This window comes from Heterodontus francisci, chromosome 4 (genome assembly GCF_036365525.1).
Source record: "Heterodontus francisci isolate sHetFra1 chromosome 4, sHetFra1.hap1, whole genome shotgun sequence".
Lineage (NCBI taxonomy): Eukaryota > Metazoa > Chordata > Chondrichthyes > Heterodontiformes > Heterodontidae > Heterodontus > Heterodontus francisci.
In genome coordinates, this window is record NC_090374.1 from 62,549,602 (window position 1) to 62,570,398 (window position 20,797).

At 44.9% G+C, this 20,797-nt stretch overlaps 1 protein-coding gene across 3 annotated transcripts in view; it reads right to left on the reverse strand.

Annotated features, from left to right (window-relative positions):
* Positions 1–20,797, reverse strand: part of LOC137368681 (EGF-like repeat and discoidin I-like domain-containing protein 3) — a 263,542-nt gene that overhangs the window by 134,307 nt on the left and 108,438 nt on the right. For all 3 annotated transcript variants that reach the window (XM_068028831.1, XM_068028830.1, XM_068028829.1), the window contains one exon: positions 9,382–9,495. In XM_068028831.1, the coding sequence (XP_067884932.1) occupies positions 9,382–9,495 (114 nt within the window). The remainder of the gene's footprint in view (positions 1–9,381; positions 9,496–20,797) is intronic.

The following is a 20,797-nucleotide window of genomic DNA, read 5'->3' on the forward strand; positions in this document are numbered from 1 at the left end:
ACCGTCAGGCTTACACAGCTGCTACGGAAATCAAATTCGTGCCCAGAGTGTTTGAACTGGCATAAGCCCAGTTGACTTCTGCATGAACATATTAATTAAAGAATAATCCAGAAGATAACAGTAAAAAAAATTGAAACCAATGAATCTCGTGTGCTGTTCCTGATGGGATATGGTTATGATATGAACAAACAAACATACGAATTAGGAGCAGGAATAGGCCACTCGACCCTGTGAGCAGCTCCGCCATTCACTAAGTTCATGGCTGTACTGATTACTCTACATTTCCACCTACCCCTGATAACCTTCCACACCCAATGTAGTTGCTGCAACAGACCGTACTTAACCTATCCTGTGTCTGAAGGGTAGTAACTTAAACTGGCAAATTTACATAATTTTATATGCATGTAAATTCCTGAGATCAATAAGAGGTTAATTGTACCCTCTTATAAATGTTTGGCTCCTAGACTTTGGGAGAGGTCAGATTCTCAAGACTATATAACCTAGCAGTATAAGATTGCTACTCTCTGATTTTGATATACTTTGGCACTTATGAAATATGATGTACTCAAAAAACAAAATATAGAAAGGAGTAGATGACTGGCACAAGTGAGAAAAAGGTACCAGAGAAGGATTATTACAAACTAAGAGTTTACTCAAATGATGTGTATAATTTGTTGAGTAATGTTTCTTCTTTATCACATTGTTTAAAAGTAAAGGATAATTAACATCTCAGTCAGTAAAACTAAGAATTCCATTTGGCCCTTTTACGATTTTCTATCTGTTCTTTCTCTGTTCCTCCACTCCATTGAAAATTTACCATTTCGGGAATATTTCCATTGTCTAATCTTTTACCCAAAAATGTGCTACTTCAAATTCATTTCACTTGCCACATATCTTCCCACTCCATCAACTTGTTTATATCTCTTGGATTCTTCCTCAGATTGTTATGCCCCTTAATTTTGTATTAACAAATTTTCCATGTCCAATCATTTAGGTACATGAAGAACAAAAGAGAATTTAATAGAGATCCCGAGCGTTTGTTAATTTATCAGATGCTCTTTACAAATCCATGCGCTGAGTTGCTCATACCTTTTAAATGCCCATCTATTTTAGTCTCTAGCAGTTTTCCTATTATTCATGTGAGGCTAACTGGTCTATAATTACCCAAATAATCCCTTTGCCTTTTTCGAATTGTTGTGTAGCATTTGCCGCCTTCTAATCCTTCAGTACAATTCCCCTCTCAAAATGATATTGAAAAATTATGGTTGGTATTTCTTGTTAGCTCACAGATTTCTCTCAGTATTCTGAGGTGTGTGTCATCTGGGCCTGATGAACTATCAATTTTAACTCCCATTAACTCTTCCAATATTTACATCAGTGAAATGGTCCTCCATATCCTCTTCCACTACTCCCTTCATCCTCTTTTGTAAATACAAAGACTAAACAATTGTTAAGCCTCTCTGCTATTCTTTTATTCTATCAGATGCTACCTTTGTTCCTAAGTGGTCCTACCATTGCTTTGACAATGCTTTTGCCTTATGATATGATTATAAATGTTTTTATTTCCTTTTATGTTGACCAATTTTTCATATTATTTCAGGCCCTTTTAATTTTCATTTTTACTTCAATGCTTTTAGGTATGACTCTTGGGGCTGAATTTTCGGGGCCCCGAATACTGGCGCTGAATGTACCTAAATGATTTCAGAGCGCCGATCCTGGTGCCAGTAATAATCACCAGGATGGGGGCAGGGAGGGACAGGAATCCCGCTCTCCTCCCAATTGAGGCCAATTAAACTGGTTAAAAAGCTCATGAAGAACTTGTTGATGGGGGAGGGTGCAATATTTAAAGGGGCGCATGGGTTTCAGAAGCTGTCAGTTTCTGAACAGCTGAGGGGAGGCGGGTACACAGTGGGGAGCCAGTCATGGCTGCCTCAGGGCATCACAACAGTCCCATAAGAGAGTCAGTGGGGCAAAGGAGGACTGGGCACTCGATAAGTAGGTGCCCTTGGCACAGCGCAGGTGACAGAGAGAGTAGGCCCTCAGTGCTCGGACATTGAATAAGGTCATCACCCCACCGGCATCGTGGAAACATATGAGCAGGGGGCAAGGCTGCCAATCACAGTAGGATGGCCATCTGTCAAAAAGGAAGGCTGCAGTTGGCATTGGGAGCACCACTGTCAGATTTTGGTCCCAGTGGTGATGGAAGCCAACAACCTCCGCAAAAAGGGCAGAACTCTGAGCATCAGGAGGGCATGGGAGAGGAAAGAGGGGCAGGAAGGCAATGGAGGCCATACCCTCAACACAGGATCTACCGCCGAAGATGGCTCTACCTGGAGATGACAGAGACTCAGTGCCACAGGAAACGGCGACTCTCCAGGCAAATGGTCACAGTCATCTGTGCCCTCATTGCCGAAGACCCCGCACCTCGCAGCGCTGTTCGCCCTGCCTTGCCAGTAGCTGTCAAAGTCACTGCTACCTTGAACTTCTCCAGTTCTGGCTCCTTCCAAGGATCGGCTGCAGGCCTTAGTGGCATCTCACAAATGGCTGCACACCACTGCATCTCACAGGCCACTGATGCCCTCTTTGCCAGAGTTGGACAGTACATTTATATGATGACAGACACAACTTGCAGGGACAGTGGGCATTGGGCTCTGCCTCCATTGCTGGATTCCCCCAGGTGCAGGGCATAATCAATTGCACCCATGTGGCCATCAAGGAACCCAGTGACTGGCCAGTGAGATTCATAATATGAAGGGCTTCCACTCCCTCAATGGCCAACTAGTCTGTGACCACAACAAGAGTTTCCATCATGTGTGTGCCTTCTTTCTTGCTAGCTGCCATGACTCCTTCATCCTCCGTTAGTACACGTTGCCTCAGATCTTTACTCCAACCCCCAAAGTGGTGGATGGATCTGAGGGACAAGGGATATATTTTGAAGACATGGCTACTCACCCCTCTATGGGAAGCCCAGACACAGGCACAGGGACAATACAATCAATGCCAGCTGCTCAGTAGGACAACCATTGATCAAGCCATTGGGATTCTGAAGATGCAATTTCAGTGCCCGGACCAGTCGGGTAGTGCCCCTTAATACCCTCCTGCATGCGTCTCGGTCATTGTAGTTCTTGCTGTGCTCTTCATTCCATAGCCCTCCAGAGAGGTGTGGACCTTAAGGACAATGAGGCCCGAGAAGGAAACATCTCATCCGGGAGGAGCAGGAGCAGAGGTAAGAGAGGAGGTGGAAGAGGAGGCAGAAGGAGATGATGCTGAACAGAGAGCTGCACCTGCTGCATGACAAGGTGGCCTCCTCTGGCCAGACTCTGGGAAGAGGTCCTCCCTCCTCTCCCTCACAGCCTCCAGCATTAGATTCAAGTCATCATCAATGAAGAGAGGGACAGCTCTGCCGCAGAGGCCAGGCCTCCAGTTCTCCTGTGATATCTCACTTCCCTCTGGCAGTGGAAGGTTTTGGCACAAACCGCAAATCTCTCCCTCAGGACAACCAGCAGCCTCAGTGATGGTTGCCATGGGGAGTCTAAATGAGACCCACACTTCATCTGACCTGCTTCCGTTCCTACCCCCACTGGCTCCAAGTTGACAGGAAACCCGTATCCATAACAATTAAGAACATCCCCATGCAAAAATCTAAACTTTAATCAGTTTGCCCGGAGGCGGGTTTCTGACCCCAAAACAGACCTAACTCCTATTTCTCACCTCCACGCTGAAAAATCAGCCCCTGGTTTTTGTTCTGTGCTTACTTGCTTAATTTGATCATATACCTCCATGAGGAGATTTGCCTTAATCTCTTTATTTGTCCACGGAACTATAGATTTAAATGCAACTCCTTTATGCTTGTCTTTAATTAGTACCATATCCACCTCCTGCATAACTTTGATCTGCTGTTTCATCTTCCAACAATTACAGAATCACAGAATCATACAGTGCAGAAGAGGCCCTTCGGCCCATCGAGTCTGCACTGATGCATTAAAGACACCTGACCTGTCTACCTAATCCCATTTGCTAGCACTTGGCCCATAGCCTTGAATGTTATGACGTGCCAAGTGCTCATCCAGGTACTTTTTAAAGGATGTGAGGCAACCCACGTCTACCACCCTCCCAGGCTGTGCATCCCAGACCCTCACCACCCTCTGGGTAAAAAGGTTCTTCCTCAAATCCCCCTTAAACCTCCTGCCCCTCACCTTAAACTTGTGTCTCCTTATAACTGACCCTTCAACTGAGTGGAACAGCTGCTCCCTATCCACCCTGTCCATGCCCCTCATAATCTTGTACATCTCGATCAGGTCACCCCTCAGTCTTCTCTGCTCCAGCGAAAACAACCCAAGCCTATCCAACCTCTCTTCATAGCTTAAATGTTCCATCCCAGGCAACGTCCTGGTGAATCGCCTCTGCACCCCCTCCAGTGCAATCACATCCTTCCTATAACGTGGCGACCAGAATCGCACACAGTACTCCAGCTGTGGCCTTACCAAAGTTCTGTACAACTCCAACATGACTTCCCTGCTTTTGTAATCTAGGCCTCAATTGATAAAGGCAAGTGTCCCATATGCCTTTTTTACCACCCTATTAACCTGCCCTTCTACCTTCAGAGATCTATGGACAAACATGCCAAGGTCCCTTTGTTCCTCCGAACTTCCCAGTGTCAGGCCATACATTGAATACTTCCGTGTCACATTACTCCCTCCAAAGTGTATCACCTCACACTTTTCAGGGTTAAATTCCATCTGCCACTTTTCTGCCCATTTGACCATCCCGTCCATATCTTCCTGTAACCTAAGACACTCCACCTCACTATTAACCACTTGACCAATCTTTGTGTCATCCGTGAACTTACTGATCCTACCCCCCAATTAAAGTCTCCCAAAAGGTGATTAAACCAATTAATTTGGTTTAGTTTCCTTTTCCTCCATCTAAAAATTATTCCAGTGCAGCAACTAGGTTTTTTGACTAATTTTTCTTCAAGCATTCTGACTAAAAGCTAATACTATTATTAGATAATGCTTTTCTACATTAAGGTCAGACATTTGTTCCTGTTCATTATTCAGAATCAGAATATTTTTGTTTTCTTATTTTGATCACCTTTGGCTTTTTTGACACTCAACCTTTTTTCATTAAAGTCTTCCATTATTATAGTCCAATTACTTCTGCAAACTTCTCAGAATTACCTATTTCTTTCCCATTATTTGGTATTCTATAATGGACACGCAATATTGTCACAGAGTCCTTACTATATCAGTTTTATCCGAGAAGACTTGAGCCCCGATTTGAACCTAACCCAACTGGCTGGAAAGGGACAGGTTTCGGTCAGGTGTTTGTTTTACACTCTGCCCGATTTTACTCTCCATTGAAGTAAACCTGCTGGGTGGATTGGCCTGGCACCCACAGCAGGGCTGCCCTTCTCTTCATCAATGCCGAGCTGGATTAAATGCTGGAAGCCATGAGTGAGAGGAGGCTCCAGCCTGAACATCATCATGTAATTGTTTTTGGATTAATGCTCCTCCTCTTTTTCTTCTGCTTTCTCCAACTTGGATAATGTTTTATAGCCAGGAATGCTCAATCCTTAGTTCTGCTCCAGTTGAAGCCAAGGCACTGATATTTCTCAGGAGATGGGGAGGGCACACCGGGGTCTGCGAAGGTCCTGCTGAAATTAACAGCAGGACCACATTATTTTTTTTGATCTATTTCTCACTTGCAGCCGGCCAAACTTACAGCCTAGCTGTCTGTTAGGAGTGCAAACCAGTGACAAAAGGCTGCAACTGGGAATCCTTGGGGATGGTCTCTGGCAATTGGTGGGAGATAGGCTTTGGGGGTGGGGAGGAGGAAAGAGATTGGCCATCGCGGCAGAGGGGAGAAACATTGGGGTTGCGGGGGAAATGGCTGGCGATCACAACGGGGACACCAAAGCCTTTCTTGAGGGGCCGGGGGAGCATTCCTGCTCCTCCTGGTCACAAGGAGCGCTGAGAAAGGCCTCTATTTCACTGCCGGGTTTCCCAAACCATGGGAAACCCGCACAGCAGCAATGGAATCGGACTGCTAATTGCTCTGTGGCAGCTGATTGAGATATGTTAACCAAGTGCCCAGATTCTTCACATTTGACACCATGATATCCGTCATTGTAAAATAGTGTGTGTGTGAGCACCATGTTGGGGATACATTCTGCATTTAAGTTTTAAACAACTACTCTTCCCTCCCCCTCCTGTCATGGGGGTTTATTGAGGTCCAAGTTTATTGAGGTCCAATGCAATGACTGGACCAAAAGCAAACATCATGTTGAAAAAGCAATAAATCTGATCCAGGCAACTGCAAGCCCATTAAAGATTAAGATTAATAGCAGGTAAGTTATGGACTCTATTCCATGGGACAGATGAGGACTTCAAATGATCACATTTGTAAATTTGCTAAATTAGAATTAACGGCATTGAGTGTGCAGAGAAATCACCAGTTTGCACTGACGAATGTTTACTACTCCTTATGAATGAGGAAATGCAGGGTAGAGTTGCTTTCACTATAACTGGGTAATAATGCTATTATTACTTTACACGGTAGAAGAATATGGAGGCTGAACCATTTTTAAATGATAAAAATGTTTTAAATCTATTTGACCTTTGCATATTACAAATGGACTTCATGTAGTACCATATTTCTGTTTCGTCTTTGCTTTTGTGCTCCCATCCTTAAGTTAACATATTTAAATTTGTTTCAGTTCCAAAACAATTTACAGACTTGAATTATTTATTGTAAAATGTTTTAATTATTTCCACAGAACAGATTGCTTTTGAAATATGTATCTTTCCTACATTAATAGCAGTGCATGCTCCCAACATTCTAATGGTATTACACTCGTAAGTGATGCTGTCAAGTAAAGTTATTAACTCAAGTTAACAAAGCAAAATAACTGTGAATGCTGGAAATCTGAAATAGAAAGAGAAAATTCTGGAAAATACTCAGAAGGTCGGGCAGCATATGTGGAGAGAGAAGCCGAGTTTGTAATTAAGGTTGAAAAGGTCATTGATCCAAAACGTGAATCACATTTCTCTCCCCACAGATGCTGTCAGACCAACTGAGTATTTTCTAGCATTTTGTTATGGATGTAAGTGATATTAAATGTTACCAGACTACTCAACTTGACAAGTTTTTTCTGTGAAATTTCTGTGCCATTTCCAACATTGACCGACAGATGTTGCTGCAACAATCCTGTCCTTCAAGACCACAGGACATGTTGGTTAGGTGAATAAAGGTAAGATCACTAAGTCTACTTGAGAAATAAATAGGCTGATGGAGAAAGTGAAGTCGCATGGGGTCCAGGGTGTACTAGCTAGATGGATAAAGAACTGGCTGGGCAACAGGAGACAGAGAGTAGTAGTGGAAGGGAGTTTCTCAAAATGGAGACGTGTGACCAGTGGTGTTCCACAGGGATCCGTGCTGGGACCACTGTTGTTTGTGATATACATAAATGATTTGGAGGAAAGTATAGGTGGTCTGATTAGCAAGTTTGCAGACGACACTAAGATTGGTGGAGTAGCAGATAGTGAAGGGGACTGTCAGAGAATACAGCAGAATATAGATAGATTGGAGAGTTGGGCAGAGAAATGGCAGATGGAGTTCAATCAGGGCAAATGCGAGGTGATGCATTTTGGAAGATCCAATTCAAGAGTGAACTATACAGTAAATGGAAAAGTCCTGGGGAAAATTGATGTACAGAGAGATTTGGGTGTTCAGGTCCATTGTTCCCTGAAGGTGGCAACACAGGTCAATAGAGTGGTCAAGAAGGCATACGGCATACTTTCCTTCATCGGACGGGGTATTGAGTACAAGAGTTGGCAGGTCATGTTACAGTTGTATAGGACTTTGGTTCGGCCACATTTGGAATACTGCGTGCAGTTCTGGTCGCCACATTACCAAAAGGATGTAGATGCTTTGGAGAGGGTGCAGAGGAGGTTCACCAGGATGTTGCCTGGTATGGAGGGCGCTAGCTATGAAGAGAGGTTGAGCAGATTAGGATTATTTTCATTAGAAAGACGGAGGTTGAGGGGGGACCTGATTGAGGTGTACAAAATCATGAGAGGTATCGACAGGGTGGATAGCAAGAAGCTTTTTCCCAGAGTGGGGGATTCAATTACTAGGGGTCACGAGTTCAAAGTGAGAGGGGAAAAGTTTAGGGGGGATATGCATGGAAAGTTCTTTACGCAGAGGGTGGTGGGTGCCTGGAATGCGTTGCCAGCGGAGGTGATAGACGCGGGCACGATAGTGTCTTTTAAGATGTATCTGGACAGATACATGAATGGGCAGGAAGCAAAGAGATACAGACCCTTAGAAAATAGGCGACATGTTTAGATAGAGGATCTGGATCGGCGCAGGCTTGGAGGGCCGAAGGGCCTGTTCCTGTGCTGTAATTTTCTTTGTTCTTTGTTCTTTGTATCACAAACACAACAAAAAGGACCACCCCGTACAAGTTGCGAAGATGATTTAGGTTTCCCTCTAAAGGACACTTGTGATGTGAAGGATGGTGAAGCAACAGAATATGATGGCCATTTTGTGTTGTCAAGGGATCAGGTGGCTAGATATTAGAAATATAAAGGCATAAAATCTGTAGGTGGTCCTCGGGCCCATTATAAACTACTAAATCTCAAAAGCCATGGAGAAAAGTAACTTTGTAATGTCTCACCTGAGCTATGAGCTAAAAGCAAACAGGAACCTTAATCCATAATGTTTTGAGGTAGAACAGCTAACGTGAACCTCTGTTGTTCCCTCAAATGAGCAATACGTGAATGTTTGGAGCCAACCAAGCCACCATCACGGATCATTAGCAACCAATCCCCCCGCAACAAACTAACCATCATCTTAGTCACTGAAGCCCACACACCACACCTGAGAACATCTCCCCATGCCCTTGTCCACTGAGCATCACTTAGCTGATTGGAGCCAACCACCTCCCCATCCTCCTTTCCCCATCCTCCTTCTCTCCCTCTTTCCTATCTCTTCACCATCTTGCCCCTCCCCTCCCTTTGCCTTCCCACATCTCCACTTGCTTCCTTATGCCTTTCCTGCCCTCCTTCTCCTCTCCCTCTTTCCCCTTCCTTCAACTCCACCTCCCTACTCTCCACACCTTTGCCTCCCCACATCTCTTCCCCTCCTCCATCAGTCTCCTCATCCCTTACCACATCCCACTTCTTGATCCAATCAAATTATCCCCCGCCCTCCTAACCCTGCTTGTTCTGAATACTTTGTGGTCTCAATTCCCATAGGTGATCAATTATTACTGTATTGAAGTTACATAGTTCACATGGAGAGAAACACTGAATAATTGTTCTTGGAATATTTATAGGTGCTCTGTAATTTTAATCATTCAAAAAGCTCATTACTTACTGTACTGGCAGTTTCTGCCCATGAACTCTCCTGGACACTCACAGGAATAGTTTGCAATGAGGTCAGTGCAAATACCACCATTTCTACAGGGCTCAAACTCACATTCATTTATATCTGCGAGGACAAAGAACAGAAATTATTCAGCTGGGCAAAATTTATGCTTTTCATAAAACGTAACATTATTTGTACATAAAGCTTTATTAATTGTTGCAATATATCTGATGTGATGTATGCTTTACAATCCATCACAATTGACACGTGCAGTATTTCATTCAAAGCTGCACTGTTTACAACAGAATCTACTGTGACTCAAACTTTGAGTCACCATTTCAATAATTCAATATTTAATAAATATACGGTACTGTCGGGTTTGCAAACTGTTTTAATTGATCAGTTAATTGAGTCCCATCACTATACATTTCAGCCCATTTCTCCCTATTAGTATAACTATTTTCAAATCATAATTCTCCACAATGAACCACATCCCCTTGCCCCAGCCCTCATCTTTGCTATAAACCTACCCACCTCTCTCAGCTGAAACTTAACACAAATAATTTGGTTTGATGGAATGTCCCAAATCTGCTGGGGCCACAAAGCTATTGTTCTAGTGATTTGAGCAGTGTGAAGTAACTATATTTCATTACACTGACAGTGGATTATCATTACAAGTCTCGAGGCATTTTCAAACAATCCTTGTGAAATTACCTATGTACAGAAACAGTTTATTTCCTAGAGAATTTCTTTTATATATCATGCTTTATATTGATAAATAATTTTAATATACAAGACACTCTGGGCAGAATTTTGCTGCGTACCAGCAAGTCCTGCCACCGGGGCCAAAGCAGGCGGTGAGTCTGCTTCGATCCAGGGCAGCATATTAATCAGCCAATTAACAAGCCACCATCCAATTAAGGACAGCAGCCAGCCCCCAAGAGCTGCCGGCTCAATCAGAGGGCGAGCAGCTCAGCAGGGCCACTGCTGGTGGTGGCCATTGCTGAGGCTGCAGCTCCAGGGAGAGGGCACCACAATGGCAGGGCACCCTTGAAGAGTTGAGGCAGATTGGGGAAGCCAGGGCCTGGCAGCCAGGGCCAGGCGATTACTTGGTGGGGGGGGGGTGGGTTATGGAGCACCATGGTGCTAATGCTGCAGGGGCGGCCACTGCCACTGGGAGGGCCCTCTGTTAGCCATGTAGCATTCATAAAGGAGGGCCCCCCAGACCCTGATGGGAGGCCTCCAGGTTTCACTGAGCAGTCACCCCATGTGGGGGCGGGCCCTCCCAAAACAGGCAAAATTCCCGCGGAGGCAGGAAGTTGTCCTTAATTGGCCACTTAATTGGCTCAATTGGTCACGTGGTGGATAGCCGTGCCACCAACTTTTCCACCACTGGCAATATGGTATGGCACCAGTAAGACCTTCCCCCCCCCCATTTTGCCAACCCTCACTCCTCCCAGCCTGTTGCCAATGCAACAAGTAAATTCAACCCTCTGATTCTTGCATTTGTGTTCCTCTGACCAAAAATAACTGATAACAAAAAGGATTTGGAAGGTTTGTTTGGCTAGGTATGAGGTCTTACACTTAGCTAAATCATTTAGTATATTACACCAATTCTGATGAGGCAGCATCCTTACATACAAAGTTACCTGGCAACAGTATTGTGTATATGTGTACGGATAACACATCACTCGCAATATTGTCTCTTCAAACGTAAGCTTGCAGTAGAAATACTTTTAAAATAGGCAAAAATCTCTAAGGAGAATATAAATTCGCATCCCTTGGACAAATACAATAGAAAACAAGTTCCTATAGCGTGCTACAAACCCCTAATGCACCATGAGGGGCTCTCCATATCAAAGACATGCAAGAACATTAGAGCTGAATTCAAAGATATCTTTGCACTAGGAATAGCACTAAGTTTATCTGTGTTTTTTTTTTGGTCCAGTACCATGAACAGTTATCACTCTGGGTTGACTCAATGGAATGGGAGCTCTGATGTTAGACAGTTAATTGTCTGATGACCACCGAATCAGACTGGGCTACACAAAATCGCCATGACCAAGAAATCTGAGTCAGAGGTGCGTTCTCGAACAGTTGGAGGAAGGGAAAAAATGGGGATCTCATGCTCTTCCTGGCCTCTCAAAACTTATTCGCAAAGCTTGTTAGAAACATTTTACTGAGCAGTCTGCAGTGGTCCCTTTAAAGAACTGCTGGTTCAGCTGCTAAACGTTCAGTTCCAAAATTGCATCGGGTTCCTAAATAGGTCATAGGACCTTGATTTAAATATTTTAATGAGGCTCCCGCCTACTTTGGGCAGGAGTGATGGCTGCCTATTTCAAGTCCCATTCAAATATTAAGTTTGGTGGGACTTGGATGGCAAGTGACTGGTAGTTTTTTTTTTCTGTATACAGTTTTCATCTACCTTTTACCCTACTCATGATGAAAGATGTTTTCTTAGACAGATGAAAATTATCCTATTAAGTTAAGTTGCTCATCTTAGTTGCATTGCTGTTGGGTATTACTGACTGGAAGATTTATTAGAATAACATTGGAAAAGGGACATTGAAGTAAAATACTGGATTATAAAACATTAAAAAGGGAGTTCACAGAACTGGTAAATAGAAAAGGGTTGAAGTACCAATGAAGACAAGTTAGCAGTAAGAAGAAAAGTCAAATGGAACTTTTCCACGAAAGGATAATAGGGACAAGGAATAAGTCACTATGGAAGACCCTGAAACAAAGCATAAATCAATTTATAGGATGATTATGTTCATTTCTAGAGAGGAGGGTTTGTGGAATATGATGAAAATGAGGGATTATTGATAAACAAAGGCAGGCTTCTTTTGTTTCTAGCAAATCATATGTTCTTATTGCATTATGGTCTATTAACTATTGAGGATGAGCTATGTTTAAAGAACAAAGGAAACAAAATTATTGAAGGTAGTTATTTAAACATTCTTAAGTTGATGGGGCAGCTTCTCCTTGCATGAAAAACTCTGAGTAAAAACAATAGCCTTTTTGTGAAAGATATAACATGTTGTTTTGCTTTTGTGGAAAGAATTTTAGATTGAGTTGTGTTTAAAACTTGTACAGTTTTGGAAGGAAAGGCAACAGGCTGGAGGCAATAGTGATGTGTATTGAAGGTTAGTTTGTAGAATATCACAACAAATACACGGAGGCCAGAAAGGCCCCGTTCATTGACAGAAGGATGGACTCTGTAAACCCACATCCTAAGAAGAGAGGAGAGGTAGCTGTTTTTTCTTGGTTACTGGCATATCATTAATAGGGAGGAAGTCAGCATCACAGCCCTCCCCTCGACTGTGAAGACAAAGAAAAGATGGGAGCTGAAGTATCTAAATATGGCATGTGCCAATTCCACACTGAGAGAAAACCACATGCCAAATTGGTTAGTGCACTTCAGAATCATCCAAAGCCCAATGTCAGCTTCAGGTCAATTTCCCATATTGGGTCCCGATTGATGTCAGCGTTCGTTGAACAAGCTGCAATCTGTTTTTTTGTGCCTAAAGCAGCCTTAAAATTAGGGCAGGAGGCTGCCACAAAAAAAGGAAAAACATCTTTAATTGAGTAGCAGGGAAGGTTGATGAGGATAGGGCAGTTGATGTTGTGTATATGGACTGTCAAAAGTTGCTTGATGAAGTACCACATAATCGACTTGGTCGCAGAAATAAAGGTTAAAGGGACAGTGGTGGCATCGATACAAACATGGGTAAAGGACAGAAAGCAGAGAATAGTGGTGAAAAGTTGTTTTTCAGACTAGAGGGAAGTAATACAGTAGTTTTCCCCAGGGGTCAGTATTAGAATCTCTTGATATATATAATTGACCTGGACTTGCATATGCAGGGTATATTTTCAAAGTCTGCAGATGACAGATAATTCGGAAATATAGTAAACAATGCGGAGGATGGTAACAGAAGGACAGGCAGACTGGTAAAATGGGTAGACATATGGGAAATGAAATTTAGTGTAGAGAAATGTGAAGTGATGTATTTTGGTAGGATAAATGAGGAAAGACAATATAAACTGGCAGAGTTTTAAAGGGTGTACAGGAATAGAGAGACTTGAGCATGTACGCACACAAATCTGTGAAGCTGGCAGGACAAGTTGCATATGGGATCCTTGGCCTTATTAATAGAGGAATTGAGCAAGGAAGTTATGTTGAACCTTTCTAAACCCTTCTAAAACACGTTAGCCTCAGCTGGAGTATTATGTTTAATTCTGGGCATCATACCTTAGGAAGGATGCCAATGCCTTGAAAAGGTTCCAGAGGAGATTTACTAGAATTATATAGATAGAATTACCTAGAGTATACGTTGCAAGAACAGTCTATGCCAGCTTTTAAGCTCCATTTGAGACTTGCCCCATCTATCCTCAACTAACTCTTTCAACATAATCCCTTCTCCTTCCTATCCTTATCTAGCCTCCCCTTAAATGCATCTATGCTACTGATCTCAACCACTTGTGTGGTGTTGAGTTCCACGTTCGCACCATTCTCTGGGTAAAGAAGTTTCTTCTGAATTCTCGATTTGATTTCTTGGTGACTATCATACTGATGGCCTCCAGGTTTTCTCTTCCCCTCAAGTAGAAACATTGGGCTGGATTTTAGCAAGCCCTCGACTTCAGGCAGGGGTGGCCTGAAGATGGGTCCAGAAGAGACCCGCCATGGACCTTGATGCCGGGAGGGCCCAGCCCGATCCTCTCAGCGGTGGCGAGGCTCCGTGGCTGCTCCACACCACCACTTGGTGACGGGACCTCAAGTAAAATATTCAACTGAATAAAATTAATACATTTACATAGACTTACATCCAATCTTGAGGGTCCGCCATGATCTTTGGCGCAGCAGCTGCCACTCCAACGCCTTCAATTCCCTGTCTGAGGAAAGGCAGCATGACACTGGTGGGGGATGGGGGGGGAGGAGTTAATATTTTCAGTGCCGGGGGCGGTGGGGTGTGTGTGTAGTGTGGACGGGGTCAAATGCACGTCATGGGTGTAGGGGATGGTGGGAAGGGTTGAACTTCAAACATTGTGCCGTTTGGGGGAGGAAGGTCAGATGTAAATGGTAAGTGTTTTGGGGGGGAAGGGCAAATAGTTAATGTAATCATTATTGGGTGGTGGGAAAGGGGGATAAGAAATGTATTTATTTAATTTTGGGGGTATGTGTTTAAAATTTTAAATTAGGCGGCAAGGCTGGCTGTCCTTTAAAAATGACAACAGTACCTGCGCACAGGCAGCTGACGCCATTGCTGGGGATGAATAGCCTGCCCTGCCCATGAGGTTTGGGGGGGTGGCAGACCACCCCAGCTATTTAAATGAGCCACCTGGTGTGCAGTGTGAACGTGTGGGCTGCCATTTTTGAGCTTGCTGTCAAGATCAGTGGCAGGCTCTTAAAATCCAGCCCATTGTTTATGGATCATGGAAACATAGGAAATAGGAGAAGGTGTAGGCCCTTCATCCCCTCGAGCCTGCTCCGCCATTCAACTAGATCATGGCTGATCTTCTACATCAATGTCATTTTCCTGCACAATCCTTCATATCTTTAATATCTATTGATCTCTGTCTTGAATATATTCGATGACTGAGCCTCAACAGCCCTCTGGGGTAGAGAATTCCAAACTTTCACCATCCTCTGAGTGAAGAAATTCTTCCTCATCTCAATCCTAGTTGGATTTGAGACTGTGTCCCCTGTTTTTAGACTCCTCAGCCAGTGGAAACATCCCTCCTGCATCTACCCTGACTAGCCCTGGAAGAATTTTGTATGCTTCAATGAGATCACCTCTCATTCTTCTAAACTCTGGAGAATACAGGTCCAGTATCCCCAATCTCTCTTCACAGGACAATCCCGGCATCCCAGGGATCAGTCTGTTGATCCTTTGTTGCACTCCCTCTATGGCAACGATATCCTTCCTTAGGTAAGGAGACAAAAACTGTACACAATATTCCAGATGCGATTTCACCAAGGCTCTATACAACTGCAGGAAGACTTCTTTATTCCTGTACTCAAAATACCTTGCAATAAAGGCCAACATATCATTTGCCTTCCGAATTGCTTGTTGCGCCTTCATGTTAGCTTTCAGTGGTGACTCATGAACAAGAACACCAAGGTCCCTTTGGACATCAACACTTCCCAATCTCTCACTATTTCTGTTTTTCCTACCAAAGTGGATAACTTCATATTTTTCCACATTATATTCCATCTGCCATGTTCTTGCCCACTCACTTACTCTGTCTAAATCCGCTTGAAGCCTCCAGGCATCCTCCTCACAACTCACATTCCCATTGAATTTTGTGTGCTACGACCAGGTGTGCAATTTCTAGGGGTCTTTTGCTGTCTTTACCTCTTATTGTAACAGGGTTTAATTTTAAATACACTGTGATTTGAGCTCCCCTTTTGTGAATTCTTGTTCACAGCTTTCCAATTATAAGGCAAAGAAATGAGCACAAAAAGGCTTTCTTTGGTAATAAAGACGAAAAGTTAAATTTATTAAACTTACTTGAAACTTAAATTCTAATACGGTTCACGCTTACAGATATATGGCGCACCGACGTTAGCGATACACACATGCAAATAGGGACAGAAAAGAAAAGAAAAGATAAGTAGAGCAGTTTGAGGCAATATCTTGTTACTGTTTCTCAAACTCACTGTAGTCCTTGATCGAAGATATGGTCTTGAGTTTCATTGGGGGCCAGTATTCGTCTTAAACCTTGTTCACGTAACAGACTGTTCTCTCTTTGAGGTTACGTGTCTTCACAAGATTCAGTTCCGTGGGAAAGATGAAGGCAGGCAGATAGGAGAGGGGATGTTCTCAGTCCCAGGAGAGATCTTTACTCCATGAGCACATGGCTTTGTCTCTGTTTCAATCCCTTTGTTTGCAGTTCAAATTCAAAAAAAACTCCCAGGTTGCCCAGCAGGCTAGTCATGTGACTAGCTCCTTAAATGGAACAGACTCTTCAAAATCCTTTGTTGAACGTTCAAATTCTCTGCAACAGGCAGTTAGTCATGTGACTAAAACTGGTCTGACCACTTCTGTGTATTGGAGAAGCAACTGCTGGGTCCCCATTGTTTCAACATTGTCTGGTACTATGAAAATGTCCTTCCAGTCAGGGCTTGCAATTTAAGTTTTTGTTCATGTGGCGAAATAATGTGTGCCTCAGTCCTCGCAGGTGGGGGGTTTGCCTGACATGTGTTATCAGCAAACTTGAAAATATTACATTTGGTCCCCACATCCAAATCATTGATATAGATTGTGAATAGCTGGGGCCCAAGCACTGATCCTTGCGGTACCCAACAGTCACAGCCTGCCTACCTGAGAATGACCCATTTATTCCTACTCTCTGTTTTCTGTCCGTTAACCAATTATCAATCCATGCAAATATATTCCCCCCAATCCCATGTGCTCTAACCTTGATTACTAACCTCCTGCGTGGGACCTTATCGAAAGCCTTCTGAAAATCCAAATACACCACGGGCTGGATTTTACCAAGTGGCAGGGGGTGGGGGTGGGTGAAGTGGGGGGGGAGGGCGGAAGATGGTTGCACAGAGGCCCGCCACAGAGCTCGACACCAGGAGGGCCCAGCTCAATCCATCCAGCAACGCCGAGGATCCGTGGTGGCCCCCCGCTGCTGGGCGATGGGACCTGCATCTACATATTTAAATCAATAAAATGACTGCATAAACTTACCTTCAATCGTCTGCACCCATCGCGATCCTCAGTGTGGTGGCCGTTTGGGGAAAGCCGGCATGACACTGGTGGGGAGGGGCAGGAGCTAAGATTTCCAGTGCCGGGGAGGTGGGGGGGGGGGATGGAGGTGGATGGGGTCAAATAAACGTAATGAGTGTATGGACTGGTGGGAAAGGGTGAACTTTAAACTTTGTGCAGTCTGGCGGGGGGTGAAGGTCAGATGTAAACAGTAAGTGTTTTGGGAGGGAAAGGGCAAATCTTTAATGTAATTGCTATGGGGGGGGGGAAGGGTATTAGAAATTTATTTGATAAATTTTTTGGGTGTAGTTCCCTTTAAAAATGTAAATATACCAGCTGGGCGGGCTGCCCTTTAAAAATGGCACCAGCGCCTGCGCACAGGTAGCTGACATATTTGCCGGGGACGGACAGCCCGCCCCCTCCACGTGATTGTGGGGAGTGAAGGGCGGGCTATTTAAATGAGCTGACGTGTGGGAGATTGTGGTGGCTGCTTGGTGTGCGGCCCTTTTTGAGCTCGGAATCCAGCTCCAAATCCCCTGGCTCCCCCTTATCTATTCTGCTAGTTACATCCTCAAAAACTCTAACAGGTTTGTCAAACACGATTTCTCTTTCGTGTTGACTCTGCTCAATCCTACCATTTATTTTCTCAGTGTCCAGTTATCACATGCTTTATAATACATTCCAGCATTTTCCCTACTACATATGTCAGGCTGAAAGGTCTGTAGTTCCCCATTTTCTCTCTCCATCCTTTCTTAAATAGTTCTTCTTTTGGGCCTCCTTATCTCGAGAGACAATGGATACGCGCCTGGAGGTGGTCAGTGGTTTGTGAAGCAGCGCCTGGAGTGGCTATAAAGGCCAATTCTGGAGTGACAGGCTCTTCCACAGGTGCTGCAGAGAAATTTGTTTGTTGGGGCTGTTGCACAGTTGGCTCTCCCCTTGCGCCTCTGTCTTTTTTCCTGCCAACTACTAAGTCTCTTCGACTCGCCACAATTTAGCCCTGTCTTTATGGCTGCCCGCCAGCTCTGGCGAATGCTGGCAACTGACTCCCACGACTTGTGATCAATGTCACACGATTTCATGTCGCGTTTGCAGACGTCTTTATAACGGAGACATGGACGGCCGGTGGGTCTGATACCAGTGGCGAGCTCGCTGTACAATGTGTCTTTGGGGATCCTGCCATCTTCCATGCGGCTCACATGGCCAAGCCATCTCAAGCGCCGCTGACTCAGTAGTGTGTATAAGCTGGGGATGTTGGCCGCTTCAAGGACTTCTGTGTTGGAGATATAGTCCTGCCACCTGATGCCAAGTATTCTCCGAAGGCAGCGAAGATGGAATGAATTGAGATGTCGCTCTTGGCTGGCATACGTTGTCCAGGCCTCGCTGCCGTACAGCAAGGTACTGAGGACACAGGCCTGATACACTCGGACTTTTGTGTTCCGTGTCAGTGCGCCATTTTCCCACACTCTCTTGGCCAGTCTGAACATAGCAGTGGAAGCCTTACCCATGCGCTTGTTGATTTCTGCATCTAGAGACAGGTTACTGGTGATAGTTGAGCCTAGGTAGGTGAACTCTTGAACCACTTCCAGAGCGTGGTCGCCAATATTGATGGATGGAGCATTTCTGACATCCTGCCCCATGATGTTCGTTTTCTTGAGGCTGATGGTTAGGCCAAATTCATTGCAGGCAGACGCAAACCTGTCGATGAGACTCTGCAGGCATTCTTCAGTGTGAGATGTTAAAGCAGCATCGTCAGCAAAGAGGAGTTCTCTGATGAGGACTTTCCGTACTTTGGACTTCGCTCTTAGACGGGCAAGGTTGAACAACCTGCCCCCTGATCTTGTGTGGAGGAAAATTCCTTCTTCAGAGGATTTGAACGCATGTGAAAGCAGCAGGGAGAAGAAAATCCCAAAAAGTGTGGGTGCGAGAACACAGCCCTGTTTCACACCACTCAGGATAGGAAAGGGCTCTGATGAGGAGCCACCATGTTGAATTGTGCCTTTCATATTGTCATGGAATGAGGTGATGATACTTAGTAGCTTTGGTGGACATCCGATCTTTTCTAGTAGTCTGAAGAGACCACGTCTGCTGACGAGGTCAAAGGCTTTGGTGAGATCAATGAAAGCAATGTAGAGGGGCATCTGTTGTTCACGGCATTTCTCCTGTATCTGACGAAGGGAGAACAGCATGTCAATAGTCGATCTCTCTGCACGAAAGCCACACTGTGCCTCAGGGTAGACGCGCTCGGCCAGCTTCTGGAGCCTGTTCAGAGCGACTCGAGCAAAGACTTTCCCCACTATGCTGAGCAGGGAGATTCCACGGTAGTTGTTGCAGTCACCGCGGTCACCTTTGTTTTTATAGAGGGTGATGATGTTGGCATCGCGCATGTCCTGGGGTACTGCTCCCTCGTCCCAGCACAGGCATAGCAGTTCATGTAGTGCTGAGAGTATAGCAGGCTTGGCACTCTTGATTATTTCAGGGGTAATGCTGTCCTTCCCAGGGGCTTTTCCGCTGGCTAGGGAATCAATGGCATCACTGAGTTCCGATTTGGTTGGCTGTATGTCCAGCTCATCCATGACTGGTAGAGGCTGGGCTGCATTGAGGGCAGTCTCAGTGACAGCATTCTCCCTGGAGTACAGTTCTAGGTAGTGCTCAACCCAGCGGTCCATCTGTTTGCGTTGGTCAGTGATTATGTCCCCCGATTTAGATTTGAGGGGGGTGATCTTCTTGATGGTTGGCCCAAGAGCTCTCTTCATGCCATCATACATTCCTCTGATGTTTCCGGTGTCTGAGGCCAGCTGAATATGACTGCATAGGTGTTGCCAGTAGTCGGTTGCGCAACGCCTAGCTGTTCTTTGTGCAGTACTTCTGGCTGCTTTAAGTGCTGCGGATGTTAAATCGCTGGGGGCTTTCTTGTAGTTCAAAAGTGCAATGCGCTTAGCGGCTATGACAGGTTCCAGCTCTTCATTATGAGATTGAAACCAGTCTGCATTTCTCTTCGCACTTTTGCCGTAGGTGGTCAAAGCTGACTCATAGATGGCGTCTCTGATGTGGGCCCACTTGGTCTCAGCATCCCCTGTGGGAGTGTTTTGAAGGGCTGTTACAAGTGAATTTAGAAATTTTTGTAACAGCTGTGGGTGAGAAATTCTGCTCGTGTTGATGCGCGGGTGGTCCCTTCTGCTTGGAATGATGCAACTTCTTTGGTCTGAGTCTAACCTTGCTGCACACCAGGGAGTGGTCGGTGTCGCAGTCCGCACTGTGGAAGCTGCGTGTGATTTGAACACTGTTTAAGGCGGCTCGCCTTGTGACAATGAGGTCTAGCTGGTGCCAACGACGTGATCTTGGGTGCCTCCATGAAACCTGGTGACAGGGTTTAGTGTGAAAGAACGAGTTGGTGATGCAGAGGTTATGATAGGTACACAACTCAAGCAGTCTCTGCCCGTTCTCATTCATCCTTCCAACGCCATAGCGCCCAAGGCAGGAGGGCCATGAGTCATGGTCGGCCCCAACCCTGGCATTAAAGTCCCCCAGCAGGAATAGGTGTTCGGTGTTGGGGATGCTGCTAATGATGTTATGGAGTTGTTCATAGAACTGGTCTTTAGCTTCAGGTGCGGAACAGAGTGTTGGAGCATAGATGCTGAGTAGGTGTACTGGACCAGAGGTGGTGAGCAGTCGGATGGACAGTATGCGTTCCGAGCCATTTGAGGGAG